Source organism: Neodiprion pinetum, chromosome 5 (genome assembly GCF_021155775.2).
Source record: "Neodiprion pinetum isolate iyNeoPine1 chromosome 5, iyNeoPine1.2, whole genome shotgun sequence".
Lineage (NCBI taxonomy): Eukaryota > Metazoa > Arthropoda > Insecta > Hymenoptera > Diprionidae > Neodiprion > Neodiprion pinetum.
This window is the reverse complement of record NC_060236.1, coordinates 2,973,149-2,993,758: the sequence shown is the minus strand read 5'-3', so window position 1 is coordinate 2,993,758 and position 20,610 is coordinate 2,973,149. Positions and strand designations below refer to the sequence as shown.

The 20,610-nt window shown below is 37.3% G+C and overlaps 1 protein-coding gene across 4 annotated transcripts in view; it reads right to left on the bottom strand.

Moving 5' to 3' along the window:
- Positions 1 to 20,610, bottom strand: part of sdk (sidekick cell adhesion molecule) — a 35,207-nt gene that overhangs the window by 8,071 nt on the left and 6,526 nt on the right. For 3 of the 4 annotated variants that reach the window (XM_069136570.1, XM_069136571.1, XM_046629278.2), the window contains exons 2-17: positions 6,156 to 6,251; positions 5,128 to 5,307; positions 4,810 to 5,029; positions 4,553 to 4,726; positions 4,249 to 4,457; positions 3,994 to 4,144; positions 3,784 to 3,911; positions 3,496 to 3,609; positions 2,350 to 2,469; positions 2,111 to 2,266; positions 1,896 to 2,022; positions 1,511 to 1,812; positions 1,232 to 1,417; positions 846 to 1,151; positions 380 to 706; positions 83 to 279 (exon numbers count right to left, since the gene is read on the bottom strand). In XM_069136570.1, coding sequence (XP_068992671.1) covers positions 83 to 279; positions 380 to 706; positions 846 to 1,151; positions 1,232 to 1,417; positions 1,511 to 1,812; positions 1,896 to 2,022; positions 2,111 to 2,266; positions 2,350 to 2,469; positions 3,496 to 3,609; positions 3,784 to 3,911; positions 3,994 to 4,144; positions 4,249 to 4,457; positions 4,553 to 4,726; positions 4,810 to 5,029; positions 5,128 to 5,307; positions 6,156 to 6,251 — 2,993 coding nt within the window. The remainder of the gene's footprint in view (positions 1 to 82; positions 280 to 379; positions 707 to 845; positions 1,152 to 1,231; positions 1,418 to 1,510; positions 1,813 to 1,895; positions 2,023 to 2,110; positions 2,267 to 2,349; positions 2,470 to 3,495; positions 3,610 to 3,783; positions 3,912 to 3,993; positions 4,145 to 4,248; positions 4,458 to 4,552; positions 4,727 to 4,809; positions 5,030 to 5,127; positions 5,308 to 6,155; positions 6,252 to 20,610) is intronic. The other variant, XM_046629280.2, reaches the window with a different exon arrangement.

Below are 20,610 nucleotides of genomic sequence, written 5' to 3'. Positions count from 1 at the left end.
ATTCACCAAAAATTTTTCCAGTACAAAATTGAGATAATCAAACGAGTCAAAGGTTGCTGCTGCCTGTGCACCTCAATCATACCTGTAGATGTTGAATTTTTGTCGATTGTACGTCTGCCGTGAAATTTTCGACCCGCAATGATTCTGGTAAATCCTTTATCATGTATTTCAACTGATAACCAGTAAGTATTCCATTAGTTTCGTGCGGCGGGTTCCATCGCACCGTCACCTCCCGGTCGCTGATTTCGTCAAATTGAAGATTTTCAATGGCACCAGGAACTGGAATATGCAATCAAATGAATCAACGCGAACTTTGTAGCTAGCCATTGAAAGAAGTTGGGCGCAAATTAATGAAGCTACCGATAGCAATCTATCTCACCATCTTCACTCGTACGTATTTCAACGGGTGCGCTTCGCTCCCCGTCTCCAGGATCAGTAAAGCATAAGACAGTAATATTGTACAATGTGTATTTTTTCAGCCCTGTAATCGTGGCACTCTGCTCAGCCAAAGGGTCAAATAAGCTCGGTGGAACGGTCGTAGACTTATACTCATTTTCTTCGGTAAAATTACCACCGATCCAAGCCTGTAGTTTGTAGCCTTGATTTATGCCGTTTATCTTCTGGGGATTCGGAGGCTTCCACCATACTTCTACCGCTGTAGAATTTCTCGCCCTGGCTTTCAGATTCGTTGGTGGGGCTTCAGGAACTGTAAAGAGAATATAAAAATTCCCTTGTCAATTGTTCAAATTTGATTATGATAACATAATTACAGCAAGTAAAAAAGTGGAATCGAAAGCGAAAGCCAGGTAGGGCGAGTTGAAACAATTATGATATTTGCAGCTCACCGCCTTCCTTAGTTTTAATCTTCACACCATCGGTGAATATCCCAACGCCTTTGTCATTGTACGCTGCAATTTGAACTATATAGTCTTTCCACGTTATCAAATCCGTTATCAAGTAATTTCTCTGCGCCTCATTTGTGATGTTCTGATTAGTCCAAGGACTGTCGTTGTAGCCGTACAATCGGTATCGCAAAATATATCCCAAAATATGACCGTTACGATGCTCCTCCAGCGGGGGCTGCCATTGAGTTATTATTTCCGAAAACGATCTCGCCGATCCGACGAATCCAAGAGGCGGGCCGGACGGTGCTGTTGGGAATAAAGAATATTCAAATCTTAGTAAAAGAAAGTTACCATTTCACAGTGTCCATCGGTCAAATTCTGCTCACGTTCTTGCGGAAGCACCATGACGTTGCTAGGATCTGACGGAGGGCCCTCTCCAACACTGTTTACTGCGCTAACCCGGAACTGATATGCAGCTGCTGCTTTCAAGCTGTCTAAGAGAACCCAACGACTACTAGCCGATACGTTACTATGCTCGGTAACCCAGTTTAAGAGCGGGTCCGGTATCGGGCCTGTGGAGGATATATGGGCAAAGAATGCGGTCAGTAATGTTCAAAAAGATTTTGTCAACGGATGTTTACGCTGTTTTTAGAAGGATCAATTACCTAATTCAGGCACTTCTCGTCTTTGTATTATGAATTTGTTCGTCGGACTGTTTCCATCAAATCCAGGCACCCAGCTAACGTTTATCGTTCGTGGCGATATCTCCTCCATTCTCACCGCCTGGACATTTATAGGCGCAAAAGGTAATTCTATAACGCTAAGACGGGCTTTTCTTGTGTCGTTTCCCCCAGGCGATACTACAGAACACATGTACTCTCCCACGTCCGAGGCTCTTACCGCAGCAAGCTCCAAGGCCCCGTCATCTCGCATTTTCACTCTTTGGCTTGCTCTTGTATTTATAACCCTAATTATGAAATAAGCGTGAATTGTCTCCAATGTTCTAAGCAAATATATACCGAGGAAATTACTAGAAATAATTCAACTCACTGTTTGTTATGAAACCATGCGATATCGTATGGCACTTTTGGATCGCTGGAAACTTTACATTGCAGCTCGGCAGTGTAACCGAGTAGAACCGACGTGTCGACCGGTGGCTGAATAATTTGTGTTCTCACTGAAGTGGAGAATAAAAAAAGTATTAATTGCCTTGTTAAAAAGTTATAGGCGACAAGTCAGACATCTAGGAAAGTTTATAGACTTACCTAATACCGTGAGATAAGCCGATCCATTTACAGACCCTGCTTCGTTTGCCCTGATACACGTGTACTTTCCAGCGTCAGTTGGCATTACAGCTGCTACCAGCAGATCTCCGTTCTCTAGAATTTGAACTCTGCCGGCAACTTCTACGGTATCTGCGTCTTTAGGAGCGAGGAAAAAGTGTTAACTTATACTACGAAATTGACAGACAGTAGAAAGGTAATGTGGTACTTCACTACAATACCGTTATAAATCCATGTGACGTTTGGCACTGGCGCAGCGACAGCTTTGCACATTATCGAAGCATCTTTGCCGTCCAAGACAGTTACGTTTCGAGGTGGCGATTCCATAACTGGTATCGATGCTGTAACACAAGTTCTAACAGCTTAATATCCTCTCTTATCATTCTCTACTTCTATCATGCAATTAACAGGCTATACATGATTTTATAATCACGACTAAAATAATGACAAACCCAATTTCACAGCATAATTTACACAATACCGTCATATTTTTTGTCTTCCAATAATTAACAATTGAATTTAGTCCATGTTTTTGTATTGTTTGGAAGAAAAAAAATTAGGACCTAAAACGCGTAAATGATGATATTAGAAAGTTATACTGTAGCTATGATACACAGGTAAGTGACGTGTATGTACCATATACAAAATTACTCAATTGGGTGACTGAAATAACTTCGTTACATGAAAATGCACAACTGTTAGCTGTGGGAAATAAAGAGTAATGCGAAAAAACAGAAAAAAATCTTACAAGTAAAATCAACAGGTATTTAGAGATTCGTTATTACAAATAAACTGTGTGAAGCATATAATTTGTTTGATCCTTATATGCCTGTTGAGTTTACTTATAATCAAAGGATATAAAAAATATCTAGGTGCAGTGCAAAACGAAAATAAATCTGTAATAAACCAAATAAAGAGGATAAATAACAACACAATTATCACGCTGTTTTGATAATAAGAAATACTCGCTACGCCAAAATCACTTCTGGCCTTTATATTCCATACTGTCGGCATTCAATCAAAACAAAACCCGTGCCAAGTAAATGTAGGTAAGTAAATGTAAATGCGCATGTAAATATAATATAATCAGCAATATCAATCCCATCCTCTGTAACTATGTATATGTGTATATGATAGTATCAACTAGATAAAAAACCAAAAAACTTCAAATGCAAACACATGAAACAAGCAACAAATAGTGAACTGTACAAATATCTGCAAACTCAAGCTCGTGCCTACGATTATTCTAAAAGTGGTAGGTATCTCAGGCCTAATCAATCTACGGAGCAATTGTTTTATTTATATATATTTTTCATATAGTTTTTGCTCTTGCTATTTCTTTGTCCAAAACGTCAACTTTTCCTTACTGTCTGGATATTGAAAGAACTTAAACTGTCGATCAGACTGACGAACTCTCACTACATTATAGCCGGCTGCCCAGCGAGCGACTCGTTTTCCAATTCTTCCTGTCTCTGATCCCTCTGCCCAACGAAAACACATCATTAAAAAGAATATAAATGATTATTACTAATAAACGGTACCCACTTAGGCGATTCCAGCAAATAATTATATTACCCAAAATCGAAAACATACTCTCACGAAAATTCATTGTTTGCAAGAAAAAAAAAAACACTCAGAAGGCAAATATGACTTACTTTTGGCCTTCAGCCACGTATAAACAGATGACTCCCCGGCTTCATTGGTCGCAAGGCATTGGAACATGCCAGAGTCCTCCATGGTCAATTTACGGATAACGAGAGAGCCATCCTCCTCCATATCATACCTAATTGCATAGAGGTGTTGAAAAACTTGGCATCTGATAGTAAAAAATCGTTGTCGTATTCCAAAATTGATGATTTTCCTACCTTATCCCCAACAGATGATCTACAGAAGCCGCATTTCTGAACCAGCTAACCTTTGGGGGTGGTACGCCAACCGCGTCGCATGGTATAGATATCGTCGAACCATAATCTCCAAGAATTTCTCTTCTCAATTCGTTAATAAAAGTAGGTTTTTCTGCAAGAATTTTCATCGTGTTTCATTCTCAGCCAGACGTAAAGCGATTAATCTCATCAGAATGATTAAATCCATGCAAAAAAATATCGTTCCTATTTCCTCACCGTAAACGGTGATATTAGCGCTTGCAGTGACAGTCGGATAGCCTCCGGTCCTCAGGCTTACGTGGCAAGTGTATTGGCCAGTGTGGGTCAAATTTGCAGAAAGCAGACCAAGTGTTCGGTTCCATAAATCCCTGAAGCTGTAAGATATACCGGCATTTTCGATCGGTATACCATCCTTGAACCAAAGGGTTTCCAGCTCGTGTAACGGCCTGAATATAAACGATAACAAAGTGGTAAAAGAAAAGAAATCTATCACAGCTTTCCGCTTAACATCGATTTTTTTCTTAGTAGTCCGATTGCATACCTTGCATTTGCTATACAATGCAGATAAGTGACTGGATGATCCTTAACTATTTGGGTGTCTTGAGGCTTTACAATGATATTGGGTGCAATCTCTTTGTTCGGATCTCCGGTCACCTGGAGTTTGAAGAACGGACTGTTTTCTTCCTTACCGAGTTGGGTGTTTATCGCCCTCGCTCTTTGATGAAAGACGAAAATATTTTATTATTATTTATGTTTTATTATAAAATTATAGGTGTAAAAATTTACTCCCGAACATACCTGTAGTATCCCTGGTCGCTTTCCGAAGCAGATAGAATGAGAAGGGTGTGCTGATTAGCCGTGGTGGCATACTTGATGTCGTAAGCCAACGGTCCGTTTGAAGTTAGCCAGATAACTTCGGGAATCGGATGACTCTCAATTTCAGGCAAGTTTAAAACAGCTGCGTCCCCCGATTCGACTAGGACCGCTCGCTCGGTTAGATCTTCAAAGACTTCCATATCTTTCGAGAGAACAACGAGAGCCCATCAATGGATTGATTAAAACTTACTTTGCAGCTTCTCCTTAGATTCCAATCAATTATTATGTATCATTACTTACAAGCAACCGAAAAAGCTATCCGTTCGCTGAATATAGAACCGACTTCGTTGCTTGCCACGCAATAATATGTTCCTGCATCTTCTCTTCGAGTATTCAGAATACGATAGTAGGGCTCGGAGCTGAGCTCGTTGTTCAGCGGTAATCCGTCTTTGAACCAGCGATACTTTGGCTGTGGATATCCTGCAAATTCGATATGAATAATTATTAACAAACCCTCCTTTTGGAGAATAAATCATTCGTCGATATACCCGACTGGTGTCTCATTGTTTCAAAGTCAGTTTCAAGAATGTTGATTAAACAAAAAAATTAAATTAAATAAACGAGATGTGTAATTTCATTTAAAGCGAAACACCAATTATATTATACGTATAGCAGTGCGTATCCACCCTTGGTTCGATTTAATTCTATTATTACAAGGGTCACGTGATCAAGTTACAGGAGACTTGTGCATCCACAAGGTTTCATTTGCCCACCGGATGAGGTGTTTCTATCTGTCACGTGATATATATTTCACCTGAGAGTGTTAGACAGGGACAAAAGCACCATGCACAACCATAACGTGATAGGAAAAAAGGGAAGGAAAGGAGGTGGAATAGCCTGAACACTGTACGATAAACAATTACAGCCATATTATATCTATGACAAGGTGATTGATTGGATTGTATAGTTATAACGTAGGGTAATTAATTTTTTAATTTTTTTTTTTTTTTTTTTCCAACGTGCCACTCGAAAAATTTGTAACAAATACTGAAAAAAAAAAAATTATGGTAAAGCCTGGAGGGCTATTATTTTCATTTTGTACACCTTACCGACTTACATATACATATTAGTTTATTTTTCTCGCATCGTGATCCAATTAATCATTGTTCATAAAAATCGGGTATTGAAAATGAAATAGGAAAATTTTTGGTGATACGATATTCCTGTTTCGGTACCAAAGACCGTTGTCCAAATTTTTGGATCGAAAAAAAGAAAGGAAAAGATTGTTTAAAAAATGAACCACCCTACCGTAACGACATCGCACAAACCTCTCGCTTGACATTGCAATATTTTCGTTCGACCCTCGCTGAGGATACTGCCGCTGCTGGACGGTTGCGTTATGAAGCGTGGCTCTTGAAGTGATTCTGAAAAATGGAAAAATAAATAAATAAGTGAAAAATTAGAACTCAGAGAAACAAGGAGCTCTCATTACGTTGCAGGCATATAAGGTATCGGCAGGTACAGAAATTACAAAACTTAAGCTAGCGGTACGCGATATTCCTGAACCTTTCCAGGGTAACGTTTCGGGTCATTAAGCCAGTCGACCAGAGAAGGAAATCGGAAATACCTAATACAAATAATGGGTGGTTCAGGTTGAATGACTAGACCTCGAATGGTAAACTCCTGATAAAAATCCGAAACAAAGGTTACTTCCGTATAGCAAGAAACAACATCAAAATTTGAAAGAGTAACACGTCGAGGATCGTCGTTTTTATCGCAGGTTTACTGAACCTGCCTTTCTTATCCATTCAAAACACAATGGATAGTTTAAACTCCATGGTTACATGGGTATGGAAACGATGAATCAAGATTGAAGAATACGATAAAACGGTAAATTAGAGAAAAAAAAAAATATTAATGAATAATTATTCATAGTATGATCTGCACGCTGAGCAGAGAGAGAAAAAACGATAGAGACTCGGCTGTGAGAGAGTGTGTGCAATAACCGCAGTGCCGATGCGCGTCACTCTGTCGGTATGCGGCCCGTAGATTCCGGTAGTCCGCATTCTTTTCATCTCGTATATACCTTATGCCTCCTTTGTCCCTCGGTCTCGTACTTTTTACGGTTCCTAAATTTTTCAAGAAAGTCCCTACCTATCTTTCCTCTTGGAACAAAGAACCGTACAAGCGACACCCGGCTGTATATAAATATATTAGGTTCGAATTGTAAAAATTAATTTCTATTATTTCAGTGTTACCGCATCCGACGAAAGGGGCAAAAAATTAAAAGAGAAAAAAAACAAAAAATTGAACACAGGATAAGAGGCGTCAAGAAATATGCTATTTAGAATTATAATTATTTTATTAATTTTTCTTCTCCTTCTTCTTCGCTTTATTCGTATTCGTATAACCCTGCAGCACCGCCGCATGTGTTATACACAAGTATCGACATAACAACCATGCTTGCAGCGGACCGTAGTACTTGAGAAATAAACCACTTATGACATAGTGTAGACGTGGAGGATCTTCTTCGAGGCTAAAGGGGATAAGAATTTTTGTAAATAAACTCGGTTAGTTAACGACGAGTGGATGTGGAGGAAATAGAAACGCGGTGTATAAGTACACCGTTGATTCCTGCTGCGTGGCAGGGTAAGAATAAAAGAAAAAAAGAAATGTATTTCGCCCCTAAATAAGAAGAAATAGCCGCCAACGGCGTCGTTTAAAAACAGTTTCAACGGTTTGTTTATTCGATCCTTCCTCAAGCCGTACATCCGTTTTAATGCGAGTTTGTATATGTGTGTATGCGCATTTATATCTGGATAATATGCACGCGTGCCTGTTTATTGTACATGAATAATATATGTGAGTAATGAGTTTTTTCCGACGAAACACAATCGCAGCTTCTAACCTTAATCGTTACTGTTAGATATAGGTATATATATATATACGTATATTCATATACAGAATATTTTGTAATAGATAGACGAGTCCAATAGATCCTTGAAAAAACGTTAATATTAGATTCACTCTAGATTTAAACGCGTATATTTCAATATTTTCGTATGCAGTGAAACGCAATTATATCGAATGTAAGTAAAGTTTATATTCGTAACGATTCATGCTGAGGAAAACAAAAGAGCAACAAAGATGAAGAAAAAAAAACTGTTACTTCGCCATTTTGAAATCGGGTGAAATTGTCGGTAAAACGTACGTAATGAAACAAAACACAATCATATTTCGAAATCTTGGTTATACTTGGTAATCATTGTACACACATTTTTTTCCCCCCACTAATTCGTTACGATAATGTTATACTAGCTTCAATCTCGAGAAACTCGACGTATTTTACGTTGTGCTTACGAGGCATAGATCAGAATGAAGAACTCCCATGCACTCGTCGTCCTTCGTCTCTTTATACCTACTTGAAAATTAATAGACAGGCGAACCTTTGGTACATAAAGAACGAGCGTAGGACCAGGTATACGTTATATCATAGGTATTTACAGTACAGAATGAATGGGTCTTCACGGTAAAGCGCACCTTTGAATAGCACAGAATGAGGAAACGCCGCATCTTATGAGTAGGTATCTACTATACCTGCAGAGCAGGGTAAGCGTGGTAGGTATATATAAGGTATTGTCATAATATTTTACGAGGTTTAAGTTAGGGCAAAATCACTGTTTTTTTATTTTTACAATAATTATGAAAGAACTAAGATTGCAAAATATGAATACAGTAGACAAAAACCTCGATTATCCGAACCATGACTTGATTTATCCGAACGTCGCGTCGGTTCAAAAAATATATTATTGATGTAAAATAAATATTGTTACATGCTAAAAAATGTCGAGTAGCAGTTCGTCAATTGGCAATACACGACTATATAAAAACAAAGTAATGAAATAATCGTTCGGTATTTAAAAGTGATTTAATGTGTATTTAAATGTTTAATACGGACTGTTTGTCGATTTAAATTTCTGTTTTATACATATTATTATACCTTAATATAAAAATTTCATTTCGGTTATACGAAATTTTCATTATCTTAGTCTCGACTAAGCTCGGTCCCAATTAGTTCGTATAATCGAGGATTTACTGTATGCATTTTTTTTATTACGGTTTACCAAAATTCAAACAGTTCCAAAATCGCGATACAACGGTTATTTATCGTCATAAATCGTTACGATAACGTTGTGTACCAATTACTTGGACGTGATAACATTTTCTACATTCGTTAAAAATTAAACACCACTCCAATTTTCTCTTTGTTGTATATGATTTCGTCTCCCCCCACAGTATCTTTTAATAATGTAATTATATCATCCGCACAGCGTTGTAAAAAAAAAAAAAACGAACTCGGAGACACTCTTTTAAATCACGATGAATAAAACACAAGGAGAAGGAAAAAAAGGCAAGAGATAAAATTGTAAAATTATCACTACAAATACGAGTTAGCAGGTTGCTAATTCGCAAAAATTAATCATTCACGCTTCGCAAGCGCAAAGGAAGTACGTGTACGTTACAATACAGATTGTGAAACGTTACCAGATATACCCGCGTTTACGTTTCTCTGATGTCTATGTATGTATTGGTATAATTATAGTTCTCGGTTTCTCCCGTTTTCCAACATCTGATTTCAAATTTTCCATATAAAATTACGTAATTATTAACGATTATTTTGCATCACAAACAATGGTATGCGTGTAAGGATAAAAATGCTAAATTTATCAATGATGAGTTATTCTAAGATTTAGTAAATCGTTTCATAAAAATGTGTATTATATCGATCGATCGATCGTTTCGTTTTTTAAAATGCAATTTAACCATTACTATTTTTCACTTTCTACTTCACTGTATAATAAGTATTATAAAAATAAACTGTACAGCAATCACCGTGAACCTTGGAGGATTTCGAAAGAGTAAGTTTAACGCTTCGATGGACTAACGATGTAGATGCCCGTGCAGTAAATTGACCGCTAAGGATTTATACCTAAACTTCAGCTACTTCCGGAAAATGTTGCGTGGAAAACCGTAGATAGCGAGATCCGTTGCAGTCTCAAGAGAAAAAAGACAGAGGAGCGCAACGGCACACACTTTTATGTAGATAAAAATCCATCTATGTATGCATGCGCATACCTAGATGCTAGATACTAGACTACTAAATATCCATGGAAATCCGCTCGAACAAGAGCTCAGGAGTATCTTCGCCGCTTTAGAGGGATAATAAGTGGTTCTATTGTCCCTTTTCTACGATGTGTTCCCCTTGCGTGGATCTTTTATACCCTTTCCTCCTTTTTCCGATATAACATAAATAGCAGCAAATACACGGTATGTCAGATATATAAATAAATAAATAAATAAATGAATGAATGAATAAATAAATAAATATACATATCAGCGACGAAAATTAAAAATATTTACTTAATTTTCAACAAGATTAGTTCAACGGTATAACTACATTATCAACAAATTGAGAGAATGCAAGGAAAAAAAACATGTAATGTAGATTTTACGTAGCTGTGTGTTGGGAATATATATGTACAGCAATTTTTTAGATTCAAATCAACGTCAAATTGAGTCTGAAATCTATTTACACTGTTTAAAATGATTGTGAATTTACTACACACTTTTACTGTGAAAAACAGTTGTCAATTTACGAAATCAGATTCCAAAATTTACAAATTCAATTCAGAGAAACGTAAATATTTGTCTTAAATTACAATCAAAGTTTGTTCATTTTATAAAAATTTATAGAAAAAAAAAACGCTAGTAAAATAAAAGTAATTCGAATATACTAAGTTGTTTATTAAATTCGTTGTATTTGTAAATTGAATAAACATTAAGTCTATAATATGAGGAATTTACTGTTCCATGCCAGAAATATTTTTTGACAGTGTAAGCATATAATATCGTAACTATTACTATTGATTTTGTAACTGTTATTAATATCAGATTCGTAAATCGTGCAATTACTTAATTGCTGTACATTTAACACGAAAAAATTTCAGTTCATCGACGTAATTCACAAGAGGACATTTAAAATCTAAAATATTTTTCATTCCACGTTACACAACTCGGTGTTCTGTTTGCTGAGTGAATATGTAAAATGTACATTACACGTAAAGAAAATTAGCCGAGTTCCGGGGAAAAGCCACCCTTGTTACACTTCCACGATCCAGCTGTTACCGAAGCACATGGAAAGGAAAGAAGCAGCTGGTTCGAAGAAAAAAAAAAAAAAAGAAGAAGAAAATCCAGAGCATAAACGCCTCTTTTTACATTCCCGAAACAGTCTTGAAGATGACAGTCTTGAAGGCGGAAATCAGGGGGGTGGTGGATATAAACGAAGGGTTTCCCCCGATAAGGGTTACTCCTTGGCTCTTTGCAGCCACCCGTTCCTGCAAGTATAATTAGTATACATGATGCGTGTAATCCTTCACATCGTACAACTGCAGAGACTGTTAGAGTTGAGAAGACAAAGAAATTCCATTTATAAAAAAAAAAAAAAAAAACATACGTCAGCGTCTGCGTATAAATATTCACAATTATGAGCGAGGGGTAAAAATTTCGAAGGGTCAATATTTGGAATGACCTATATACCGAAATTTCAAACATGCGATTAAATAAATAAATAGTATAAGACATTAAAAAGTCGAAACTAAGGGTTGCTAAAGATTACTAAAGGTAAAAATTATAAAACATTTGGAGGAATTTTGTATACAAATTTTACTTTCGAAGCAAGACGTGTTAAAACGCCGTATAATTTATGGATGGGGATATAAATACGGAAGGATCGGAATAAAACAACGAATGATATATTGTTCGAAATCTTTCGTTATTTTATTTTCGGATGATTAAAATTTCGGATCAAAATTAAACCATTCCAAATATCGATCCTTCCCCAAAGTTTTTTTACCCCCACCGACAATTATACGGTATTTTGATGTCTTGCTTCGAAGGTAAAATTTATGTACGTAATTCCTCAAACTCTTCTACGGTTTAACCTCATTCGTTAAAACATCGCGTAAGTTTCGACTTTTTTCATTTTTATTCGTTTACTCGCAAATTTATTACAAACGAAAGAAAGGATTCAAAAGAAAGAAACAAAAAAAAAAAAAAGGATAAATAAATAAACGACACGGATTCGTATAAAAGCCCGCATCGACGACGAGGCGTTTTAATATAGAAACAAGTATAACACGTGATGCTGGGTTGGCAAAAACTGGAGAGAATACCTGACGAATCGCGTCGACGAAGAAGTTGAACCATCCACTTGAATAATTATAAGGAAGAATGGCTTATCGAGTGAATTAAAACTGTTGTATACATATATATATATATATATACAAAGTATAGCTGTTTAAGAAAAGTTATAACGTTGCTCGAATTTTGAGCATGAACTTTAAAATATGCGTATTTTTTTACAATTCTACAGGTATAATAAACCTTAAAATTTGATGATGCTGAATGAAGTTAGTAACGTTAACGTAACGAAGCGCCATCGTCAGTGGTGAAAAAAAATTATAATTGCAAAATATCGATATTTTTTACTTATCATGGTTTACGAAATTTCATACACCCCGAAAGGTATTGATTTTTCCTAAACATGTAACGTTACTATAACTTCATCATTATCGTGAAATTTCTTAAAAATCTTGCTGTTCGTAAATTCATTAATATAAAACAATGCATTTTCTTATTATACAGAAAAACTAACGAAAATTAATCCACACTATAATCGAATCAACCATCACGTTAAGTACCTACCACGTTTTTATACTTTACGTTCAGCGCAAAAAATTCTACTTATATTAAAGAAGTAGAGAAGGAAGTCAGCAATAAAAAAAACATAAAAAAAAAAAAAACAAAACCGACATTTATCTCTCACGCAGTAACACGCATCTAACTAATCAAATCTCTATCAACGAATCTTCTACCCAAGTTTTCTACACAAGAAATTGACACGCATATAACAGAACCGTGCAGGGGGTATAAACACATAAAAAGTTGATCAAACGAACCACTTAGGAAGACGAAAAGAGAGGGATGAAAAAAAAAGCTGCACTATCATTGATTGGAAGAGTATATTATGTAATCGAGCCGTAACCTGCAAGCATTAGATAACAATTTATTACATCACTGCGTTGTACTTTATCTATATTACACCGATACACTTATGTACACAAATGTATATATATATATAAATATATATATATATATAATATAAATAACGATAAGTCGGCTTGACTTGGATAGCAAAGACAAAAAATGTCCCAAAAATCGTTCGAATTCCAACGAATTTCTTTTTTGCATTGATTCATTCGATACCGAACACTGTACCATGCAGTGCAAAATACGTACGCAAAATATAATAACGAACATAACCAGGTTGACCACCTGCAAAATGCAGTTCCCCGTTCACTACGTAGATACAACATTATCTATATATATACAGGGTGTCCCAATTTAAAAGACGCGTTACGTTTTCAGCCGACCTAATGATTCAATGGGAAAATGTGTCCAACAAAGATTGTTCGATTAAGAGGGGGGGAACGCGAGAAAAATTTTTTGTCACGCGTTTCAGCATCTCAACTGGTGATGCTGTGGAGGATGGACCAGTATTTAAAAAAAAATGGAATCACACATTTTATGTTCGAGCTAAAATATTCTCCATTCGAAAATGTACAACCTTCTGAGGAAATTTTTTCTTATAAATTGAATGGTTCGTGAGATAGAACAAAAAATTAAATTCTTCAATACACGGGGAGGTTGAGACATGATGAATTGCAGAGCAATCCCAAGTGCAATCCTTTTGAAGTTTATTTATCGCTGTATCTTACGAATTATTAACTTTATACGAAAAAAATTTCCTGAGCAACTTGGACAAACATCTGTCCTCCTCTGAACCATACAACTTTTGTAGGACACGTTTTCCCATTGAACCATTAGTTCGGGTGAAAATTTAATGTCGCTTTTAAATTGGGACACCTTGTATGTATATACATATATACAATATACACACGTGCGGCGCATACTGTACAGTATCTGGTATCTACCTATACATAGGCTTTGTACAGCTAGGCTGCGTTCCGCAAGACGCAATGCGCAACGTTTTGCAGATCCGAAAACGCGACGCGACGGTCGGCGTCCCCTATCCTCGTGGAACGGTTAAATTCTGATATTGTGCAATTTTTTTTTGTTTTCTTCATAGCAAAGGTAATCTTTTTTATTATTCATTTTTTGTATTGACTGGTGATACGAACACTTTATAAGGCAGCATATAATTTGTATCAATCACGAATGATTTCCGTTAACGTTAACCCTTTGTATCACACACTATTTTGCCGAGTCAACTTTTATAACATTATGGTATTCTATGGTTTTTGGGGGTCGTGGATTACGAATTTGAAATCGGATTTTAAAAATTATTCAAGATGGCGGATCCAATATGACCGCCGAAAATTTCAAATTTCATCGAATACTGTCAAAAAACTCTATGCAGGGAGTTTTCGGGCTCGCTGATTGGATTCGCCACACTGAATTTTCAAAATCTGATTTCAGATTCGCAATCAGCGAGCCCGAAAATCCCTGGACAGAGTTTTTTCGCTGGATACGAACGAGTTTGAGATTTTCGTCCGCCATATTGGATCCGTCATGCCAATGCCTCGAGACGTCTACTGGACTGAAAAGTGGTTCCCCTTGAAGCTGAGATGGCATCGCTCCAACAGTTTTCCGCGTTCGAATTTCGATCGTCTTGTCTCGCTGATTTCGAATATTATTCGTCGTTACAAGACTAGACCCGGCAGACGTGGTGCATATATAGGTATGTAGTCTATAAGGTACGCGAGGAATACAAAGAGATCGGAGGAAGAAAGAAATATACAAAAAGAGCAAAGGAAACGATTAAACGTCGTCGTCATTTCTTATGCCAAATAAGATTCAACGACTATAATATAATATTACATAATACTTATTACGACTAAAGCGTACTGTGATTGTGCACCGCATATTGCAGCTGCAAATTCTAAAATTTCAGATATGTATGTATTATAAAAAAGAAATAAAGGGGCGGGGTTGAAACTCGGAATTTGTATTTTCAGTTCCATTAATTAAGTTTCTAGCTCGGTGAAATTTCACCACTTTGATCTTTCTTTGTTTTGGATTTTCAATATTTTTCATTAGGAGTCCTGATAATTCTGATTTTCGATTTTTCTAATTTTACACACCAACTCGTCGAGTAAACTCTGTGCTGTGTGAGTATAATTCAAATTTCCAAATTTTACTCCATCCAATCTTTACTTTTCGCGATTTTCCTCTACCGGAACTTTACTTCACGTTACTTTGCTCTATATCGTAAAGAATAAAATCGTTCACAACTCGAATGATTTTTCAACCGCAATTCAATTTGATTGGGGGAGGGGGGGGGGGGGGGGGGAGAGACCTGCTTTCATATCAACCCTTCCACGACAATATATCGCGAGATTGCACGTGGATGTATAAATGCAGCAGACCTATCCTATAATAATAATAGTAATAATAATAATAACAACAGAAGAATGACCGTGAGCCCCGTAGCATCTGTCGTATCACACCGTACAGCAGAATAATGGCACAAAATGCAAATGAATGCTGTTATATGTATAGTGTGATGGTTTGTCGCGTTTACGAATTGGGGGGGATAGACGTTCCCCTGTAGATACATAAGCACGTTCATTAGGTTTATGCACGATGCGTGATGTACCGACCTACGTTGGTTCACCACCACCACCACCACTACCACCACCATTCGTTGGATGCTCGTTATAATCTAACCATTGTAATTGTCAGAGTTCGAAACCGCGTAACGCCCCCAGCCCTGATGTATGTATACTGTTTTACGATAATTTCCATAGTTTTGTTAGTGATTTTACGAATAAGAGACGATATTCAAGAAGAACCTCTTTATTTGATCGCATGGAAGGTACTGACTGCAGGAAGAGTCTTCGCGTACACTTGGGGACAATGAATTTGAGACGGCTAATTTTTTCCACTAGACAGTTACGTTGGTTACAATGTTGGAAAACTACAGGGCCACAATCGGCCGAGCGTGAAACAAACTCAATCTCAATAAACGTAACATAACCCATGACCGTCGAATCTAACTATAGAATTAACGTGTCAATCCAACAAGTCATTATCTTCGTGGTATTTTAAGGTTAGATTCGACGGTAATGGGTTATGTTATATTTATTGAGATTGAGTTAGTTTCGCGTTCGGCCGACTGTGGCGCTGCAGGTTTCTCAGTGTTGCCAACGTAACTGTCTATTGAAAAAAATGATCCGTCTCAGATTCATTGTTCCCAAGTGTACATACCTGCAGTTTATTAACCAATACACTGCACGTTTACAACTTCATCGCAAATATAAAGATGCATATTTTTGTAAAATTAGTTGATAGTTGAATGTGGACCAAATGTGAACCTCGCACCAATTGCAAGTTGAATCAATCGTAACGACAATTCGTAATTGAATAGCAGGGATATTCCGAACTTGAATCAATCCCTCGTCAGAGTTGAAGGTCAGACCCGCGTTATATGTATATGTATGGATCATCGTCTCCTTTTATTCTCAAACGCGAGGATGGAGCGACCGTTGCGCGACAAGGTTTCCAAGGTACCTTCTTTTTTCATCTCAAGAGGTTGACGACGTCCCGTCGAGTCTCACAGTCGGCGTTCCTGCTAGGAGAAGAAGAAGTTGAAGTAGAAGAAGAACTTATACAGGAATTGCAGTCTGCTGTACAAGTGCGTGCGTGCGTGCGTGCTGCATCTCTCCCTCCATTGCATCCTTTCTTTCCGCCCTCGAACGCGCGCTTCTGGACAGTGTCAAAAATCCTGGACCCGGGATACGAGGACCCGCCAGTAATGGAACCTGCTGAACAATGTCACGAGGATCCATCTTCCAAACGCTCCAGGCGGTAGAACATACGAACATTCCTCTTGTAATATTCTGTTTAACATTTTCGAGTGGGAAGTTTGCCGTTCTGAGTATAACGCAAGGTCGAGTAAATAAGAGCGAAGACATGAATGGAATTTCTACTTCTCGAATCTCTACGCGATATGTTTGACAATGTTCTTAATTTTCATTCTTACTTTCTTTCTTTAGAAAGAAAGTGGTAAGGTTGAAAGGTTATTCCTAATAACGTTACCGCAAACGATACATTTCTGTGAAAATGGTAGGTATTTCAAAACATAAAATTATCTGAAAATTCGGTAAATCGCAATGAAGCGATTTTTTCCACGAGGTCTCGTCACGTTAACCTTAACTAACTTCAATCTCGTAAAAATACAACAAAAGTGAATTTTCATCGTTATCATTTTCTTAAGGTTCACTAAGCCTGGTACATATTACACCTATTATATGTTGCTAAATGATTATATATGAATACCTACGAGTAGATAATTAGCAAATTATCACGTCAGTGTTACAGAAAGTTCAAGCAGTTGACGCGTGAGGTAAAGAGATCGGGGCCGCAGACGCGATTCTATCCACAAGTCTTAATGCATCCAATCCAATATATAACAGAGAAGTAGGCGTATTACACCATGTATGTATATACAAGTTATAGCTGCGATGACGATAATATGCCATATCAATAACGGAGTACTGAAAATACAAGAGAGACAAGATAGACGAACAAATAGAAAAAAAAGAAGTTAGGTAAAATACCGACGCAGGGAAAGGGGGAGGCAAAGGCTACACTGGGACAACGATGGATAATTAAATATTTGCCGAGTATATAGAAATAGGTGTGTATGTATAATAAACACACGCATAGAGAAGAGGTTTAACAGTAAGCCCTGACATCGACAGGTGCCGTGAGTTCAAACTCCCTGAGGAGGTCACGACCGTATAGGCTTACAGGGTATTATCAGGATCATGGCCGTGGTTCGCGACGTTATAGAAATATAATTTACTCATGCCGATGACATAGGTCAACTGATTATTATTATTTTTTCTTTTTTTTTTCGACTTTATATTCGAATAAATAAATTTTCATTCTACACGGTCGAATAGTTAACGAAAATCTTCATTTATCGACTTGTTAGGTTTGCTTGTTTGCCGTTTTTTACATTGATAAAAAATAATTTCTTTCAAGTTTTTGGTTGATACCTACCTGTGAACGAAAAACTTCAAGACTTGCTTAACGTCAACGTAAAAACGACAAAAGCTAATATTTATAAGTAAATAAGTGAAGTATATTTTGTGGTTAGTGTTCGATGTATATAGAATCAAAATTTATTTATTTAAATATAAACTGGAAAAAAAAAACCTGTGATTAATTATTAATTTGTAGAATATAAGTAAAAATTAATTACGCGAAACTAAAGTTCGTTTGACTGCTATAATTTACAATAAAATGTTTGAGAAAATGGGTAATTTTTTTTTTTTTAATCCGTAAATATCGTACTGGTTTTTAAAAAAGTAATCTTAAGGCTACTTTTTTTTTTCTTTTACTAGTTACGTGTAAGGAATGAAAATTTGGCTTGTCTAGAACCAAGAATAAAAAAAATTCGTGTCGACCGATGTAATTCCTTGAAATGTGTACAGGGAAGGAGCGAATTTTCAATTCTGAGAATTGCCGCAACGTACAAGAAGTTTAACGATCGAAACAACAGTAGGTACAATAGGGTATACAAGTATCGTTTTCTTCTCCTCCTCGTTCAATGAGCTCTAATCCTAATTCCGCCAACGTATAAAGAGAGCCCAGGCTTCGAGGAGGCTGATCGGGTAAGTAAGTATAGGTGGTGCATTGCTTCCCCCCCCCCCCTCTTGGCTTTGGGCCCGACGAAGTCGAGTCGCGTCGCGTCGTCGTCGTTGTTGTTTTACCGTCTCTCACGTGTGTGTTTCTCCTTATCCCTAAGGAAGGGACCTAAGGAGAGAAGAGAACCTTGCCGAGGGCGGTCAGTGGCCCCTGATTGTTGTTGCACCGGCTGCCCGAGCCTATGAGAAAAGTGAAGAGAGACGGAACTCAGTCAGTCTGTCCTTCGTTCTTTCGTCGTCCATCCATCTTTCCCTCTCCTTGCCACATTAGGCGTCTATTTTTCTTCCCCTTTCTTACACGTTGTACATACCTACAGATTCACCGGAGTTGCGGACCGTGTGCTCATTTGTATTTTGTATGTATGTACCGGCCGAGTAACCACGCTGAAGTTAGTAACGATTCATGATGATGAAAAACCGTTACGCCGCCATTTTGGAATTGTTTGAAATTCGGTAAACCGTAATAAAACAAAACATACTCGTACCTCGAAATCTTAGTGGCTGCAATATGATTATAAAATTAAAAATATGTAGGATGATTAAAAATAGAATGGTCGCAATATCGCATTTTTGAAAAAGTAATATAATAGAAAGGTCAGAACTTAGAACGCCAAAATATAGAATCGTCAGAACTCGTCTCGATAATTATAGAACCTCATACAAATTCTAGATTCTGTCGTTCCACGTTTTGACCTATCTATATTTTGTCTTTCTGTACTTCTACTTTCTATGTTGGATTTTCTACATTATGATAATTCTACGAATTATATTTCCGCGTAATTAAAAATTCGATATTCGGTATATCGGTCCTTCCGTCGATCAACCATTTTGATATTTTAACCCCACTCGACTCGTCTGCACACTGGACGATATGCGGTAAAAATCTACACGCAATGAGTTTGATATTCCATATCACGCATTTTCTCATCTCCGAAGCAGTATATTCTACTTTTCAAATTCTCCGTAACATTCCCCAATAATAACTAATCCATTCCATGCACGAATGGCAAGGATATGCAATTCGAATATGACATTATATTATAAAACCGCGTGAGAAAATGTGAAATTATATAAATACACCTGCAGTGTTTCGTGTTACCATGAGAAATGAGAAAATCAGCATGGCGAAGATGATGATGATCATGATGATGGTGATGATGAGGAGGAGGAGGAGGAGGTAGAGACAGGAAAGAGTGGAGGTATAACGATGATAGTAATGCATGCGACGTGTATAGTATAAGTTAAAAAGGCTGAAAGGGAAAATTGGTGGTGGGGACATATCCGGTCCGTGAGCTGCTGCGGCACTAGCGTAAGAGGAGGTACATTCAGGTACGTAATTCTTCTTCTTCTTCTTCTTCACCTTATCCAACGTAGTACAACATGAAAAATTACTGTACGTATGTGACCATTCACAAGGCTTTCCATCCTTTAAACTATTTCCCTTGGTGCTATAGAGGTGACGCACGCTGTAAAACTTGCACTGTGGAGTCGTCGTCATCGTCACTACTGCTGGAAGGTGTTCGTTTCATTGTCAGTACAATTTTACACCCGGTATCGCAGCTCTGCAGAGCTGATATCTCGTTTTCACGAAGCTGAAGCTAGAAGGCAGAATTAGTGGCGAAACGTGTTAAGCTTTTTGGAAATAGAAAAATGCAGTTCAGTTTTATCCTCATAATTCTGTAAAAGTATCGGCGTTTCATAGTATTTCACGAAACTTTGATTTTCTTCACTTCACTTCACTTTATTCGAAAGAACGTTGGAACGTTCGACTCCTAATTCTGGCTGATGGTTTCAGTCTCGTCTTGTTTTCCAGGGTTTCGATCTACGGTTAGAAATCATTTCTAACCCGAAATCTAGAAACACAAATTTCGTAGGCAATTTGAGGGAATGTTCTGAACTTCCAGACACTTGACAATAACAAAGAAAGATACCTTCTAGAGAGTGAACCGAGTCACTTCATGTACTTAAGGAGAGGAGGTGCAGCTTG